Consider the following 17,016-nt stretch of genomic DNA (forward strand, 5'->3'; position numbering starts at 1 on the left):
TTGAGTGCAGCAGCCACAATGGCTGAGGAATACATCCTGACTCATAGGCCATCTGCTAGGTACGTCCCGAAGACCTATTCAAGATATCCAGCCAAACATAAACCGGAAGATAGAACTGCCCCTCGTAGTGCCGCCAAGTCAACCTCGGATAGTCCCCGGAGGTTTAGTCCGAAGAGAGATGTATTGTGTTGGACCTGCGGTAAGAGAGGACATATTGCTGCGAAGTGTCGTAGCAGTTCAGGTAATAATCCCCGTAGGGAAGTCATGCTGATGAACAGTATAGTACCACCGACATCCACCCAAGAGAAGAGGAAAGGATTGTTCGCCCCATATACCTCCCAAGGATATGTAGCCAGTGGCCTTGCAAGTACGCCTGTGGTAATACTTAGAGACAGTGGAGCGGCCCAGTCTCTAATTCTGGAAACATCATTACCCGAAGGTATATCGGCGGATGAGATGCAGAAGGTAATCCTGGGTGGATTCCCTTCAACCTTGTACGTTGCCCCATTGGTACAAGTACATCTAGACTCTCAGCACTTCAAAGGTGAGTGTCGGTTGGCCGTGGTGGATAGTCTTCCCATAGAGGGAATTGACGTAATATTAGCCAATGACTTAGCCCTAGGATTGTTACCCAACTGTCCCCTGGTAGTGGATATTCCAGGACGTGAAGAGACCAGTCCCATCGCAGCAGTGCAAACCAGGTCTCAGGCGCACCTCCATGCACCACTAGATCTAAACACTTTGTTTAACTCTCCTCCTATCCCGCAGGTTACAAGTAGCCATACACCAGTCCCACCAGTCCAGATGCCGGTTCCCGAACGCTGGACTCGAGCCCAGCTGATAGAGGAACAGAAGAAGGACCCTCAGGTACGGAAGTTGGCCGACACCGTAGACTCTCCTACGAAAGGAGGGGATCTATATGTGTGGTCAAGTGGTGTACTGTGTCGCCGGCATCCTCCGAAATACCCCCAGTCAAGGGCGGTAGGTGATCAGATAGTCGTCCCAGCCGTGTTCAGATCTAAGCTGTTAGAAACAGCCCATGCTAATAGATTTGCTGGACATGGTGGGATCTCTAAGACTTTCCACCGCCTAGCCAAAGGTTTCTACTGGCCGCATATGAAGGAGGACGTACGTCATTTCTGCAAGACCTGCCATGCCTGCCAAGTGGCCGGAAAAGCAAACCAGCCTGTCCCCAAAGCCCCTTTATACCCCATTCCATCAATAGGTGAGCCCTTCGAACACCTCATCTTGGATATAGTAGGCCCTCTTCCACCTGCTACCTCAGGGGTGAAGTATTTGCTAACAATACTAGATCGGGTTAGTAGGTACCCAGAAGCGATCCCCCTTAAAACCATCACAGCTAAGGTTTTGGTGAAACAACTGCTCTGGTTCATCTCGCGATACGGTCTTCCCAAGACCATTCAGACGGACCAGGGGTCTAATTTCATGTCCCATTTGTTTCGCCAACAGATCGCCGACCTGGGAATTCGACAGGTTACCTCTAGTGCCTACCATCCCGAGTCTCAAGGAGCTTTGGAACGTTTTCACCAGACGTTGAAGGGTATGCTTCGGAAGTTTTGCTACGACAGGCAGAATAAGTGGGTTGAAGAACTGCCCTACCTCCTATTTGCGGTAAGATCAGTGCCCAATGAATCCCTAGGAATCTCCCCATTCGAGATGATCTTTGGTCACTCAGTAAGAGGTCCCTTAGAGGTGGCACGAGACCATTGGCTGGACGCAGAAACCAACGAGGATATTGTGGACTGGTTGTCTACCAATAAAGGACGGCTGTTCTCAGCCTGGGAGATGGCTACAAGGACCTTAGAAAGTACACAAAGAACTATCAAGAGCAGGTATGATAGGAGAACCAAGCAGAGGGAGTTCAAAGTAGGAGATCTGGTTTTAGTATGTACTCCTACAATAACTGGGAGCTTGAGCGCCAGATTCGTAGGTCCCTACCCGGTTGTAAAGAAGGTTACTAACCTCAATTACCTTCTTAGTACTCCAGACCGCCGTAAGAAAGAAACTCTGGTTCATGTTAATATGATCAAGAAATACGAGGGGCGGGATACACTCCCCGTAACCTTAGTGACCACTAATGACGACATTGAGGAGGAAGAGGAGGTGTTGACTAACTCAGACATTCTGTTAAACTTGCAGGCAAAGTTGACACACGTGGCCGAAGGACATCAATCATCATTGCTGCAGATGATCCGGCAATACAAGCCTATCTTCGACGATGTTCCAGGGTTAACATCTGTCTTGAGGCATGATGTCGAGCTGGAGGAAGGAGTCCGACCTATAAAGCAACATCCGTACCGTCTCAACCCACTGAAGAAACGAGTAGTGAAAGAGGAGGTAGATTATATGCTGAAACACCATCTAATAGCCCCGAGCTCGAGCCCATGGTCATCCCCAATACTACTAGTGCCCAAACCTGGTAAGAAATACCGTCTTTGTATTGATTATCGCCAGGTGAATAAGGTCACAGTAGCAGATACTTACCCTCTCCCCAGAGTAGAGGAATGTCTGGATGCCATAGGTAGAGCCCGGTACCTGACGAAATTTGATCTGTTCAAAGGCTATTGGCAAGTTCCCCTCACGGAAAAGGCCAAACCCATATCAGCATTTGTAACTCCCGATGGGCTGTTTGAATGTCAGGTGATGCCATTCGGGATGAAAAACGCAGCCTCCACTTTCCAGAGACTAATGGGTACTGTGTTGCGTGACGTGGAAAACACCTTAGTCTACATCGATGATGTATTAATATATGATGTAGATTGGCAGGATCATCTGCGTCACATAGAGGATTTCTTCCAGGCCATGCTCCAGTCAGGATTGGTGGTCAATCTGCATAAATCGGAGTTTGCCAGGACCTCTGTCGTCTTCCTAGGTCATAAAGTTGGAGGAGGATGGATTGCGCCGAAGGCCAGCAAGATCGAGGCAATAGTCCAGTATCCTACGCCAGCTACCAGGAAGGACATCTTGCGTTTCCTTGGTATGGCTGGGTTTTATCGTAAGTTTGTCCCTAATTTTTCCTCCATCGCCGTCCCCCTGACCAATCTATTGAAGAAAGGGGTAAAGTTAATATGGAATGAGAATTGCCAGGAGGCATTCGAGAGTCTCAAAGCAATTCTGATCTCTGCTCCAATCCTCAGGTCCCCGAGCTTTGAGGATAGATTCATCCTGACGGTCGACGCCTCTGACTATGGCCTGGGCTCCGTTTTATCCCAGACGGACGAGAAGGGGGTGGAACACCCGGTGGCCTATCATTCTAAGAAGTTCACCCCCAGCCAGCTTAATTACTCGGTCATAGAAAAGGAAACGTTGGCCTTAATTAATTCCGTCCAGCACTTCGAGGTATATTTAACAAGCAATGGCCATCCTATATTAGTACGGACCGACCATAACCCTCTGAAGTTCCTGGCTCAATTTAAGCAAAAGAACCTCAGACTCACCAGATGGAGTCTACATTTGCAGCAATATCCCCTCCAGATTGAACACATAAAAGGGGTGGACAACGTGGTAGCTGACGCATTATCTCGTATCTAGATCCACGTACTAATTTGGTTTGTCTTCTCTTTTTATAGGAACCCAAACCAAATTCTTTTGGTGGGGAGGTGTTACGGACCCTGATCCAGCGTCCAATCTCTAAACAGTGACGGCCGCGCCATCTGTGGGTCAGCTCCCGAAACCCCCTCCAAACCGACGACGTGTACTAGCTACGAGGGCCAGTTTCCAGCCCCGTTCAGCGCTCAACGCTGCCGCCGCTGACCTCTGATGAGGTGGTGCTCAGACTACAACGCCATCTATGGAGTGGATATGTCGGGCGTTTGTATCTGAGCCTGTGAGTGTGGTGTATTAGTGTCCCTGTTATTGATGACGTGTCTGCTTACAGAGCCGACCTGGGACCACTGTGTTGAAGGTGAAGTCAGTCTACCCGAGGCAGCCAGTCTCCATACTGTGAAGTTTGCTGCAGCTGTCGTGACGTCGTCCCCCCGGAAGAACACTGTGGTGTGTTAAGCCTGCCAGTGGAGTGGCAGTGGAAGGATTTACCCGGGACCGACGGTTGGAGACGATAATCCACTGGGGTATTGAGGACAGGAGGGTGATTGGTGATATCACACGAGACTCCTGTCTAGGGCGTACCCCTTTTATCGTTCGTGGAGTGGCCGTACCAGCCTTAGTGGCTCAGTACCTGCCAGCAGACCTGCTGGACGTGTGGTTGACGGCCTCCACGACGGTGCCCCCAGTGGACCTGTGTTGTGGCTGACCTGTGGCCAGGGTAGACTCGGCGTTCTCAGAGGACACGTCTTGAGGCCACGAAGAAAGCACCGCGGACTCGGCACCTAGCTTCGAGGATCCATAGTCTCCAGCAGAAGACTACAGTGTTGATCCCCTTTGTAAAGTGTTAATACCCCTCCCCCTTGTGTACGTTTTACTTTTATATATTTAAATGGTGATGGTGGACATTATATAATATTAAGTTCTTAACTTTCTTTCCCTACTCCCTTTTAAGTTACTTGCGTCACGGATCTCATCCCTTGATAGCCACTACTGGCTTGGGAACGGATACCTATATCTTCCTCTAACAACATCAGAGCAAGAACCCCGTTGCGTCCCGAGAGGGCCGTAACAGCACCACAAAGCAGAATTACACCACAAGGTATAAAGCTGCACCAATTGAGAGGCCAGAGTCGATGACCGCCACAGTCAAACATCAGCCAGGAACTGAATGGTGGGGCTTCCTTCACGGGAGGTCCAGGGGCCCCCATCCCCCCCTCCCGGGGATGGGGAGCTGCGTGGACAGGCATCGTGGCGACGGGGTGTGACGTTTGCTTGTTTTAGAATTGGGGGGAGTTCTTTTCTTTGTTCAGTATTAAGGTAGTAATAATGTTTTTTAACCATATGGGGTTTGTTTTGTGATGCCGGCCTTTCTGGGTGCCAACCTCGGTCGATGGCAGATATGGAATGCTTGCAGATGAGGAGTCGCAATTACGTGGCTGAAAAATGTTGACCAAACCACACACTAGAAAGTGAAGAGACGACGATGTTTCGGTCCGTCCTGGACCATTATCACAATTGACTTGATAACGATCCAGGACAGACCGAAACGTCATCGTCACTTCACTTTCTAGTGTGTGGTCTGGTCAACATGAAATGCTTCCAATTACATGGGGGTTTCCATAGGCCATTGCTCCCCTAGCCTCTCTAGAGGGGACCAGGTTCTGGCTCTGGTCCTCTATAGGCAAGAACTCCATTGACTGATGCCCCGGTAAGCTCCAGGGAGCCGAAGGGGCTCCCCACAGAAATACAAACAGAATAATATTTATAATTTGCAAATATTTGAACAGTAGAATAAAAATAATTATGGGCAATACATTGTCTGCTAGCTTATTTTCTGTTGAATATATTCTTGAAATTTTAGATGGAACTGGCTTTGACAACAACTTTTACCACCGTGAGAGTTTTAAATCTAATGCAGTACCCAAATACAGTCCCAGTCAGGATGGACAGTTTGGTGATACAGTAATGAGCCTACACAGCTCCAGCTGTGATGCACAGTGCAAGGATTAAGCCTCCAGCTGCTACTGCAAAGGTTGTAGTCCATCCCAAACTTCCACTGGCTTCATATTATTTCATTTTCCCTATCACCTTCTCTATTCCTTTGGCTACATATTCCTCCTTTCCCTCCTCCTGTTCCTTTTCTCTAATTCCCAGAACCAAGTGACCTGAATATGTCCAAACATTTAACAGACTACAGTTCCAACCCTGGTGGTTATTAGGTGGTTAACTGTTCCTGAAGAATGTCAAGGTGGTCACTCACATTCAAATAAATTTCTAACCACAGTTGTGCATACCTGCAAAATATCGAGGTAAGCAGCCAAGTACAAAAGATTGAGGTGCTGTAATAGGATGGAGTGGAGCCACTGGGTCAACTTGGAGTCCCAATTTACCCGAGCAAGTGCCTGCCGAAACTTAGCCGACGTCTTATCTGTGGGGAAATAGCACTTGTGAATTTGAGTGTGACTGCTGTACAATTAAATTCAGAAGTGTGAATAATTTTCAAGTACACTTTGAACTTTGGAAGTTAAGGAAGGAATTTTCAGGAAAAGCTAAAATTTCCTCAGTGGTGAGTCATTTGTAAAGTACTACACATTTCTTTCACAAACAGGGAAAACAACTGCTTCATAGAAATGAGTTGGGAACTTTGTTTTAGAGAAAAGGTTGTGAAGAGGACCTCTTGCAACAACTACCTAGCAACATACAAGTATACAGTGCATAAATACAATGCTATTTCCCACTCTCACGAGTGAGGGAGGCATCACCAGGAAAGAAAAAGTTAAATAAAACAAAAGTAAATATTACTTGTCCATTCATTTTATCTTTCACACTACATGGCATCATGATGAACAAGAACTATCATGCTCCAGTAGTCATCCACAGCAACACACTACATGGCATCATGATGAACAAGAACTATCATGCTCCAGTAGTCATTCACAGCAACACACTACATGGCATCATGATGAACAAGAACTATCATGCTCCAGTAGTCATCCACAGCAACACATTACATGGCATCATGATGAACAAGAACTATCATGCTCCAGTAGTCATTCACAGCAACACACTACATGGCATCATGATGAACAAGAACTATCATGCTCCAGTAGTCATCCACAGCAACACACTACATGGCATCATGATGAACAAGAACTACCATGCTCCAGTAGTCATCCACAGCAACACCACACTACATGGCATCATGATGAACAAGTACTACTATATTCCAGCAGTCATCCACAGCAATACACTAGAAAATAGCATTCAGTGTTGCTGCTGAGTTCAGCTCAGCAGCACCAGGAGGCAGGAGTCACTGCAGCAGGCCCAAGGAATATCAAATTGCCTAAGTATTGGAAACACGTAAAGGGCTGTAAGTGGTGTCTCAGGTTACATAAAAGTATAGGGAAGTTTAAAAGTAAATAAGATACAATAAGTGAAAGTGGGTGAAAATTCTGTGTGGAAAAGTTTATATTCCGAAACAAAAGATTGTCAATAACAAAGAAGGCTGCCACCATGGGGAAGGTAAACAAACCAACAGATGATTGTTTCAAAAAATTCTCACCACAAGATATAACGATATCCTGTGGTGAGACAACACATGATACACCCCCCGGCTTGACCAACCAAGCCACAACAATCCAGGGATCCCTCCGGAAAGCAGCAGTCCCATTCTTCGTCAGAAAAGGAGGAGACGGCTGCAACCGAACAAACCTATCACCACAACCAAAAGAGCAGAAACCCCCTGCAACGGAGGAGAGCATGAAGCTCCTCGACCCGAGACCCCCAGAGGCCAATGCCAACAAGAAAAGCCCCAAAGAAAAGCAATCTGGAACCGAAGGGGCCATAACAAAACAAGGAAAAGACAATACGAGAGCACCCTGTCCAAAGACCAGGACAGCGCAGGCGGCGCAGGAGTAGGCAGATTTTGGTGACCACCACCAGAGACAGCTTGCGAAATGGTGCAGAGGGAATACCAAAATCGAAAGCAAGCCGGAGTGGCTCCACCAGCGCCGCACGATACAAGGCGACAGCATGTGGCAAAAAACCTTGCAGAGGCAGACCCCAAAGTGGCTTGTGGAAGATGGCCCCAAGCCCAAAGGGCAGTACTTGCAGGGCACTTAGGGAAGGGGACCCCAGACGTATGCAGCCTGAGTACTTGTGAAGTAACTCCTGGCTCACATACCACCACTTAAACATTACCATACCATAAAGCACAGAACTGGAAAAACGGGAGCCAAAGGCTCCTGTTTTGTTAGGGCTGATGTGAACCTTACCAGTTCACATCAGCCACAGAACTGAAGGGTGGATGAAGGGTAAAGCCGGCATGGGGGGTCTGGGGCTTCCCCTTTCTTCTCCTGGGGAGAGAGGGGGGGGGGGGGAGTGCACAGACAGAGGTGCAGTAACATGCTCATTTGCTCGTTTTCATTCGGGAAGCTCTGTCCACTAGTTTGGCTTTCAGTAGCACTATTTTAACCAAAATAGGGGTTTGTTTTGGGGCGCTTACCTTTCTCGGTACCTGACCCAGTCAATGGCAGACATAGAATGCTTCCAACCACATGGGGGTTTCTATAGGCCAGTGCTCCTCGTGCCTCTCTGAGGATGGGGGCAGGTTCTGGCTCGTGGTTCCTGGTAGGTCTAGAATTCCATGCCCATTGACCAATGCCAGGAGTGTAATACGTTCATATCATCCCAGTTAGCTCCGGGGAGCCAAAGGGGCTCCCCCCAGAAAACTGGGACACTTGCTCGTTGGTCATCGCCCTATAACTACTTAGGGTTAGAAACAGGAGATACTCCAAAGTGGGGAAACTCCAATTCCGTGTCACCGAGTAAGTAAAGAAACGATCAGAGTAGTGGTATTTCATTGACAGATGCCCGTACGAGGCAAAATGACCTCCCACTTATGCTACACCTCTGATGTCTCGACAAAATCAGACTAGAGTCAAGCTCAACAGGGTCTTCTTTCCCCGCTGTTAAATGCAGACCTGTTCCCCCTGCCTGTGGGTTTGCTAGATAGTAGATAGGGACAGTGAGAATCTTGTTAATTTATTCGTGCGCATCACTAATTGGATGACGAGGCATTTGGCATTTTATGCACTGTAGCAAACTTCTAATATTGTCCATGTTGGACAGACATATGTATATAGGCTGGTTAGCATTGAAATTTACCATTGTAAAAGCACTAAAATCATCATCTATGTTTTAGTGCTTAATAACCTAGTACACTACATGTAGAAAATTTTAGTAGGTAGGTAGGAATGAAAACTCTTGATATGATGACTGGTTAATCACTACTGTGGGGCCTCCAATCCTAAATCCTACTCAGGAATACACCTATGTTAGTGTCATACCACTCACTCATCATGCCATTAATTCATGAACATGTATTTTTTTTCACACATACAATTTTCATAGCACTTAAGAGAACTGAAAATTACATAAATGCTGCTCCTCTCCAGAGCTCTCCTATATTAACACTGTTAATGAGTAACATTTCATGAGAAAACATTACATTTGCTAAGATTAAAAAGTACATAAGCAAACTCTCCAAAAGTATCACTACATTCAAAATATTAAAAAACCTACCAACTAGAGCTCTGCGAGTGACAGGTTCATTGTGACAATCTTTGAGAGCAAGACGCCCCAGACGATCAGAGTCCAGGATCTGCACTGCCTTGTTGAAAAGGGCCGTCTGTGACTCTGTCCACCCTATTCTGAAATATTAACGCACATTACCAACACAAGGGTTGCCATTCACCTGAATACTGTATTGCTAAATATTAAACAGTATTTTAAAATTAATATTAAAACAAAAAGGGAGAAGATGCTAAACTACAAAGTATGTCATTACTGTAATAAGTATACATTACTATGTATAATAATGGGCACAAAAACCAAGTGCTGAATATAATGAATGTCTTTTTCTGGAGAAGCCATGGTGGCTCTCTGGAGTTATTTTGCTGAAATTACTCCAGAATAAAAGTTCATATGATTTGCAGTAGTTCCGTTTAGTTAACCGAGGATCAGAGACAGAACCTGGCCCCCTCACGGATGCACGGGGTGCCGGTGATTCGACACCCCCACTGGAAAAAGCCTCCAGAAAGTCAGTGAAGCTTTACAGACAATTGGAAGGTTCGCAGAAAACAAAGCCTCAAAACTGCCTAACAACTCTGCAAACAACTCTCACAGAATAAAGGATTCACTCATACTAGCTCAAAACTCGTTAATACCAATTACCACCACCAGGCAGCCTGGCCCAGCTGATTCTCCATCTCGGTTCTGGAGCAGATGAACAACCCAACATGAAACCAATGAACTTGGAGGGAGGGAGAATCAGGGAGTCACCAGGGATTTTCAAGAAAGGCATTTCATTACGTTCAATGCTGGGTTTCTGGAGGGAGGCTCCCAATGGCACCTTGAAGCTGACGAACCACAAAGAACATAAAAATAGCACTAAATGTAATGAAAACGCCAATTTCTGGGAGTGCCAATGTCTCCCTAAAGCTGCATGCCAAGATGATTATTGGGTCACATCAGCTGTAGAGTTCTAGAGGCTTACAGGGGACCAGAACCAGAACCGCCCTCCCCCCTCACAGAGGCACAAAGAGTGGCGACATTTAATTTTTGCCACCGCACCGAGGAAGGCAACCAAAAAGTCAGCGAGTCAAAACAAAACTCAAAAAGAACTCTCCTATGTATACAGACACTCAAAATCTCTCAGAACTAGCATGAGCTCATTTATCCCACCTCCCCCCACTCGTTTGGTGGAGGGGGAAGTAGCCTACCACCAGCTGGCATCCACAAACTCGGTACTAGAGGCAGATATGGGTATTTACCCAACAATCTGGAAGAAACAGAGGGAATCTGGGAAGCATCAAGGTTTTCCCAGTGTTATGACTGCAGTCTAATAACAAGCCTCCCCAGCCTCAAGAGTCATTTAACCTCACCTAAGATGATCGCAGACAACTTAAACATAACTAAGTTAATAAGAAACACATCTTATGCACGATTTTGAAGTATATTTAGCTGTAAAGGTGGGAAATGGGACAAATTACAGAACAAGATGGCACCCGAACAAGAGGCAGTACATACAGGAATGCACTCAATGCAGCAACACATGCCTTGGGATCACATAAGATAAGCGAGTGGTGGGTGGTGGTGGTGGTGGTCCAGGTGATCAGCCAATCTACAACAATCTTTCTGCGACATCATCGGCAGGCACCGAGCCCAAGGAGTGGAGATTAGCTCACTAACCTGCCAGACTAGGTCAGTGAGCCTGACAGCTGAGTGGACAGCGCTTCGGATTCGTAGTCCTGAGGTTCTGGGTTCGATCCCCGGTGGAGGCGGAGACAAATGGGCAGTTTCTTTCACCCTGATGCCCTTGTTACCTAGCAGTAAATAGGTACCTGGGAGTTAGACAGCTGCTACGAGCTGCTTCCTGGAGATGTGTAACAAAAAGGAGGCCTGGTCGAGGTCCAGGCCGCGGGGATGCTAAGCCCCAAAATCATCTCAAGATAGGTATGAAGCAAACGTGACACCAGCGCTCGTGAAAATCCATCAAGTTTAGGATTTACATGGAGAGTTGAGCCCTAGAAGTTGTGCTACAGTACTCTGACACCACATGGAGCATCTGGGAACCCTTTGGTAAAGGTTGAGAGAAAATTTGACAGCGAATGGCTCAGCTGAGATCGTGAGGACCCGACAGCAAGCCTGAAGTCATAGAGGAAAGAGGAAGAAACTTTATGACTATGGTAGATCTACGTGAATAAATTAACAAGATACCTAGAGACAGTCCCGGCTAGTAAGAGTCGGCAGAAGTTACAAGCCTGCGAGTTGATCCACAAGAAGTAGCCACAGGAAGAGGCTAGTCAATATTCAAGGCAGGTGTGTTTTATTTTACTTTTCCTGTGAAGAGGCTAGTGGCATTTGCAATTACAGTATATTCATTAGTTCTTGCTATAGTGTTATTATGATGATTTGTAATTCACTTCTGATACCTTTCACCTGTGTTATTTCAGATATCATGTAGGGAACCAAGTTGAATAAAGCTGGAAAACTGAATTCAAGTACTGTACGTATATCATTTATCACCATCCATTTGAACAACGTAAGAAAACAAAATTGGCGAGAATAATTTTTTCTGTGCACCGCGAGCTTATATTTAATAGTGGCGCAACAGAGTGGTTATTGACAAAGCAAACTCATACTTAGGTATTTTCTCTTCCCAGTCTTCATTTTCATCCTCTGGTGACTGGTTCTTATCCGGGCACTGCTCTGGCTTGATCTGGTCCAGTCTAGCAAACACAACGTGGCGTTCACACTCGCTCATCACTTGCTGGGCCTTGCACAAGTCATATGGTAATGGAGGTGGTGGTGGTGGTTCGCCGTCAACATCAATTGGCTCATCATAGCTGGAACGAGAATATTCCCTTAGTGATCAAAGGTTAACGTGGCATTGGTTACAAACAACATTACACTCCTTACAATAACTACATGTAGAAATATTTGCAACAGTAGTCTAATAACCCAATGGACTGTTGTGTTCAACTATGTTATTGTGACATTCTCTGCAGGGTAGTCCTATCCTGTGCTTAACTATTGTATTAAAGTATAGTTTAATACAATAGTAAAGTATAGCAAAGTAAACTCAGTACCTTTGAATGTAATCATCATAAAAAAGACTTAATAATTTTCATGATGAGGTGAATAGACATATCTGTGTAACCTAACCTTGTTTCTTTCTATATTGACAACACTTTGTAACCAGATTTTTTCTGGTAGGCTTCAATCTATGATATGTAGGGTATATTAGCTTGTCACACACTACCTGCCATATTATACCAAGCACTCTTCAATATAATTTATGATCATGTTCTTCACCATTTCCCTCTTTCCCCTTTTATTGGAAAGTAAGACACCCACCTGGAAAGGATGAAAAATCAAAAGTGAATAGATAAAAAACCAGCGTTGAATGGAATGAAACGGCATTTATTGGGCGAGACCCGGAGGCTTCCCCGGAGCTATCCAGGCTGATAAGGATATACTAGACTTTGGCATCAATGTGAATGGAGTTCTAGGCCTACATGGGACCGAAATGGGTCAGTCTCGGGGCATTCGGGAAAGCAACAAACCTATCACGTTGCAACAACCAAAACCAAGCATGCAACGCCTCTATTGCCTGCACCCTCATATCATGTTCAGTAGCTTGGGTGAACTGGAGCACGTACAAAGAACAAATGTCGCACGACTCCTGGTCAAGAGAATCACCGACCCGACAGGCAGCATGGCGGAGGCACAACTGGTGATTGTCACCCTGAGACAAGGGGACAGAAAAACCATCAACCTCACACAAAGCGAGAGGGAACTGAAGGGGGATCCATCGGACCACGGAACCCCGTGGGGTTTCCCAGGGCCCTTAGCCTTGGTATCACGCTAAGGGAAGTCCAGGCAGGGTACTGCGAACCGGCATCCAAAACAACTGAGCAAACTTCTAAAAGCTGAACCCCTGGGACGTGTCCACTCACGGAGGCCTAGCAGGAGGTATCACCAAGAACACAGATGGATATAGAAAGACCCCCAATTGTAGAAAGGAGGCAACCAACCAAAGACAGAATCCCCCCCCCCACCAGGCAGGAAAACGAAAACAAAACACCCCACAAGAGGACAACGTACCCAGGCGGAACAGAGCCGGCCGCTATAATAGGTGATAACTAGCTGTGCAGTATCCTGTACCCCTACCAGTGACGAAAACCACTCCCTACCCAGAGGCAAACAAGGGTAACAAACTCCAGTTGACTACAAGGGCAGCCAAGTACTGAGCAGTAAAAGACACAGCGGAAGAAGGTCCCAAGGCAACTTGTGGAAGGAGGCCCCAAGCCCCAGGGAGGCAGTACTTACAAGGCACCTAGGGAAGGAAACCCTAGGTGCATGCAGCCCCAAGTACCATAGATTACTGCTGGCTCACACACACCACCTGTAGAGACAGACTATGCCACAAGGAACAGTAACTGAAATCAAAACAGGAGCCAGAGGCACATGACCTGTCAGTATCACATCAGCCAAGAACTGCCGGTTGGATCGCCAATGTGAGGGTCTGGGAGCTCCCCCTTCCCCCCTCTCAGGGAGGGAGGGGGGTTGCGCAAACAGCGGCGCGGCAACATGTCGTCGTCATGCTTGTTTGCTAATTTTTGTTTGAGGAGTTCTGTCCACTCGTTCGGCTTTCGGTAACAGTATTTTCACCAGAATAGGGGTTTGTTTTGTGGCGCCTACCTTTCTGGGTGTCAGACCCAGGCGATGGCAGACATAGAATGCTCGCAACCTCAGGGAGGTTTCTATAGGCCATTGCTCCTCCTGCCTCTCTAAAGGGGCCAGGTTCTGGCTCGTGGTCCCCGATAGGTAATAACTCCATGCACTTTGAATGATGCCAGAAAGCTAATAGATACATATCAGCCTGGATAGCTCTGAGGAGCCAACGGGGCTCCCCCCAGAAAAATAATAAAAAACTAAAAAAGGCAGCACTAACGGGCAATTTAAAAAACTGTACAGTATAAACAAAATTAATAGTGTTAGTATGTTAGGGAAAGATATATGCATTAACTGCTGAACATAGAAGCATGCACACAACAACCATTGGGAGTTGTACCGATTTTGACGAGAAGTCTTCGCCATAAACAACATCTTCCTGGGACGAGCATTTATAGCTTCTGGTCGCCAATTCCAAGGTCGTGCGTATGAATGGTCAATCATCACTATGTCTGTCTCGCTCTCCTGCAGAACGAATACTGTATAAATAAATAGGGTTTAAAGATTTTTTCATATTATAACCATTGAAATCTCACAGTAAAGGGCAATATGATTTAGATATACAAATGGGTGAAAGAAAAAAAAAAAAAAAAAAAAAAAAAAAAGGATATTAATAAAGTTGTAGTACATCAACATATAATGGGGCCCAAAACAATGGCTATGAACTACAAGTTTGGATTCAGAAAAGATCTTGGTAAATACTTGTGTGGGAATATGGTTGCAGGCTTTTAGACTAATTACTGGGTAATGCAATATCAGACACGGGATCACTGGATTGTTTTAAGTGGTCAGATACAGTACATACATGAATAAGTTTGGTTGATATAAATAGGCACTGCCTCACATGGGACAAGAGACCTTCTGTAGTTTAATTTATTCTTTATATTTTTCTAATATGAACGGTCATGGATTCCCGGCAGCAGGACATGTCGGCACACATCATACCTGTCCACTTGCAAGCCTCAGTACAGAGGCGAACCTGGCATGGGGGTCTCCTGGAGATTTTGATTTTGAGTCCATCAAGCCCTCACCAAATGCAGAGGTGCTTCCCAAGGCCCGTGGAGACCCCGGTCGTGAGGAAGGACAAGGCCGACGGAACGAGAGCGAGTTAAGACCCGATGATCCAGCATGACACTATAAGAAGAAAGAAATACTGTATTCACATTTATATTACAATCTCAACTTACTTTTACCCATTCAAACACTGTACATGAAAATATATACTGTAAATCCAGTAGGAGCACAGACTGATGGAAGCAGTACTGGATGGATATGGTGGATAGGGAGAGATGGGGGAAAAAATAGTAAAGGGCAAGGTTGTGGTGTTAGTAGTAATATGGTATGTAGTAGTGGCATTGTATGTGGTATGTAGTAGTGGCATTGTATGTGGTATGTAGTAGTGGCATTGTATGTGGTATGTAGTAGTGGCATGTACAGTAGTTGTAATCTGTACGGTAGTCATGTGTTGGCATGTAGTTAACCCTTCGACAGCTGCTATGAAGAAACGGTCATACCCGCCTATGCACAAAAAAAAAAAAAAAATCCAACAAATAATTTTCATCATAGAATTATTAATTTGTAGGCATAATGTAAGAAAAACATGAAAATAGAAAACTATTTATCATTTCATGGGTGGAGGCACTCAGCAAGGCTGTGTCTGGCACTTATCAAAGACTTGTGCTCAACTATGCTGATGCTCCCTATTTTATCCTCTGATACTTCATTGATTGTTTTCTCACTTGTTTTTCTTTATTTACATCCGCAAAGAGCTTTTATATCTATATTTTCATCATACTTGTCAAACCCAGACAATAATTATTGAAATCATCATACGATGGTGACTGCATTACCCTGGTAACATTCATGATGGTAACCACATTTGTACCATGAAATAGTAGCAGCATTTTTTTCATGGGTCGAGGTAAACTCCATTACATCCACATAGACCTATTACAGTATATCCATATTATATGTGTAAATCAGGAAAATTAATGTGATGAAAAATGTGACAGTGTCAGACCACAGAGGAAGAATTGAAACAGGAATTTCCTAGTTGACCAGACCACACACTAGAAGGTGAAGGGACAACGACGTTTCGGTCCGTCCTGGACCATTCTCAAGTCGATTGTGATGAAGTAGATGCAGGCAATAAAGAGGCATGAGAGAGGTGAGGAGCAAAGTAAGGTGCAGTAGAGGGGATAGTAGTAGGAATAAGAACTGCAGAGGGCTACTTTCACATAATTTTGGTGGTTTGTTTCCATTGCTGGGAGAGTTCTTTTGGCCATTTTGAGGCTGCAGTCTCACTAACCATGCAGTAGTCTGTTTTGTTTTGTCTACTTTTCTAGGTGCCTTCCCTGGTGGTGGCAATTATGATTAACTTTAAATGTAATGTGTACATGGGCCACTGCTCCCTGTGCGTATCTGAGGGAGCCAGGTTCTGGGTGTGGTTCCCGGTAGGCTAATAGAACTCTGTGACTAATGTCACCTAGTAGTATGGCACTAGATCAGTGTGAAAGCTTCAGGAAGCCTCGAGGGGCTTCCCCCAGAAAATACAAATTTTGGAGGGGTAATCCAGTAGGAACATTTGGTCTTGTGTAGACGAATCCACTAAATGGAGGGTCCACTGTATATTCAAAGATACATTAAAAAAAATTGTATTGCCTAGGGAACAGTTTATGGGATATTTTTTTTATACTGATGGTACCAATGGAACCCAAACCCACCTTGCCAGGAGAGATGCTTTGAGAACCAGTCAAGGAAGTAGATGTATGTGACACTGAAGATGTTAGCAATGTTCTGATGAGGCCATCTGTCTCCATTTTGTCCACAATCATCAAAATTCCACATCTACAGGAACAGCAGCAATAAAGTGGCAGTGAGGAATATCCATGTTAGCACTAACTATATAAATCACTACATACCAATAAACATACCTGAATAAGCTGAAGTGGTCTGCCATTCTTGTCTGTTGGCATTCATATTACAAACAAAACTCAAAAGGCATTTTCTTCAGCACATCACAGGACTATTTATTTACCTGTCAACTTACAATGAAACCCTAATACACCAATCTGGATTATGCTAACCTCCAAATTACATAATGCAATAAATTAAATAAATTTTTCTTTACTACAGCATTTCTATGTCCTA

The 17,016-nt window shown here is 45.4% G+C and overlaps 1 protein-coding gene across 5 annotated transcripts in view; it reads right to left on the reverse strand.

Annotated features, from left to right (window-relative positions):
- Window positions 1-17,016, reverse strand: part of Rcd1 (Reduction in Cnn dots 1) — a 75,174-nt gene that overhangs the window by 51,920 nt on the left and 6,238 nt on the right. For all 5 annotated transcript variants that reach the window (XM_045736952.2, XM_045736955.2, XM_069326295.1 and 2 more), the window contains exons 2-7: window positions 16,590-16,713; window positions 14,812-15,000; window positions 14,207-14,331; window positions 11,772-11,975; window positions 9,151-9,278; window positions 5,862-5,995 (exon numbers count right to left, since the gene is read on the reverse strand). In XM_045736952.2, the coding sequence (XP_045592908.1) occupies window positions 5,862-5,995; window positions 9,151-9,278; window positions 11,772-11,975; window positions 14,207-14,331; window positions 14,812-15,000; window positions 16,590-16,700 (891 nt within the window). In that variant the 5' untranslated portion in view covers window positions 16,701-16,713. The remainder of the gene's footprint in view (window positions 1-5,861; window positions 5,996-9,150; window positions 9,279-11,771; window positions 11,976-14,206; window positions 14,332-14,811; window positions 15,001-16,589; window positions 16,714-17,016) is intronic.

This window comes from Procambarus clarkii, chromosome 18 (assembly GCF_040958095.1).
Source record: "Procambarus clarkii isolate CNS0578487 chromosome 18, FALCON_Pclarkii_2.0, whole genome shotgun sequence".
NCBI lineage: Eukaryota > Metazoa > Arthropoda > Malacostraca > Decapoda > Cambaridae > Procambarus > Procambarus clarkii.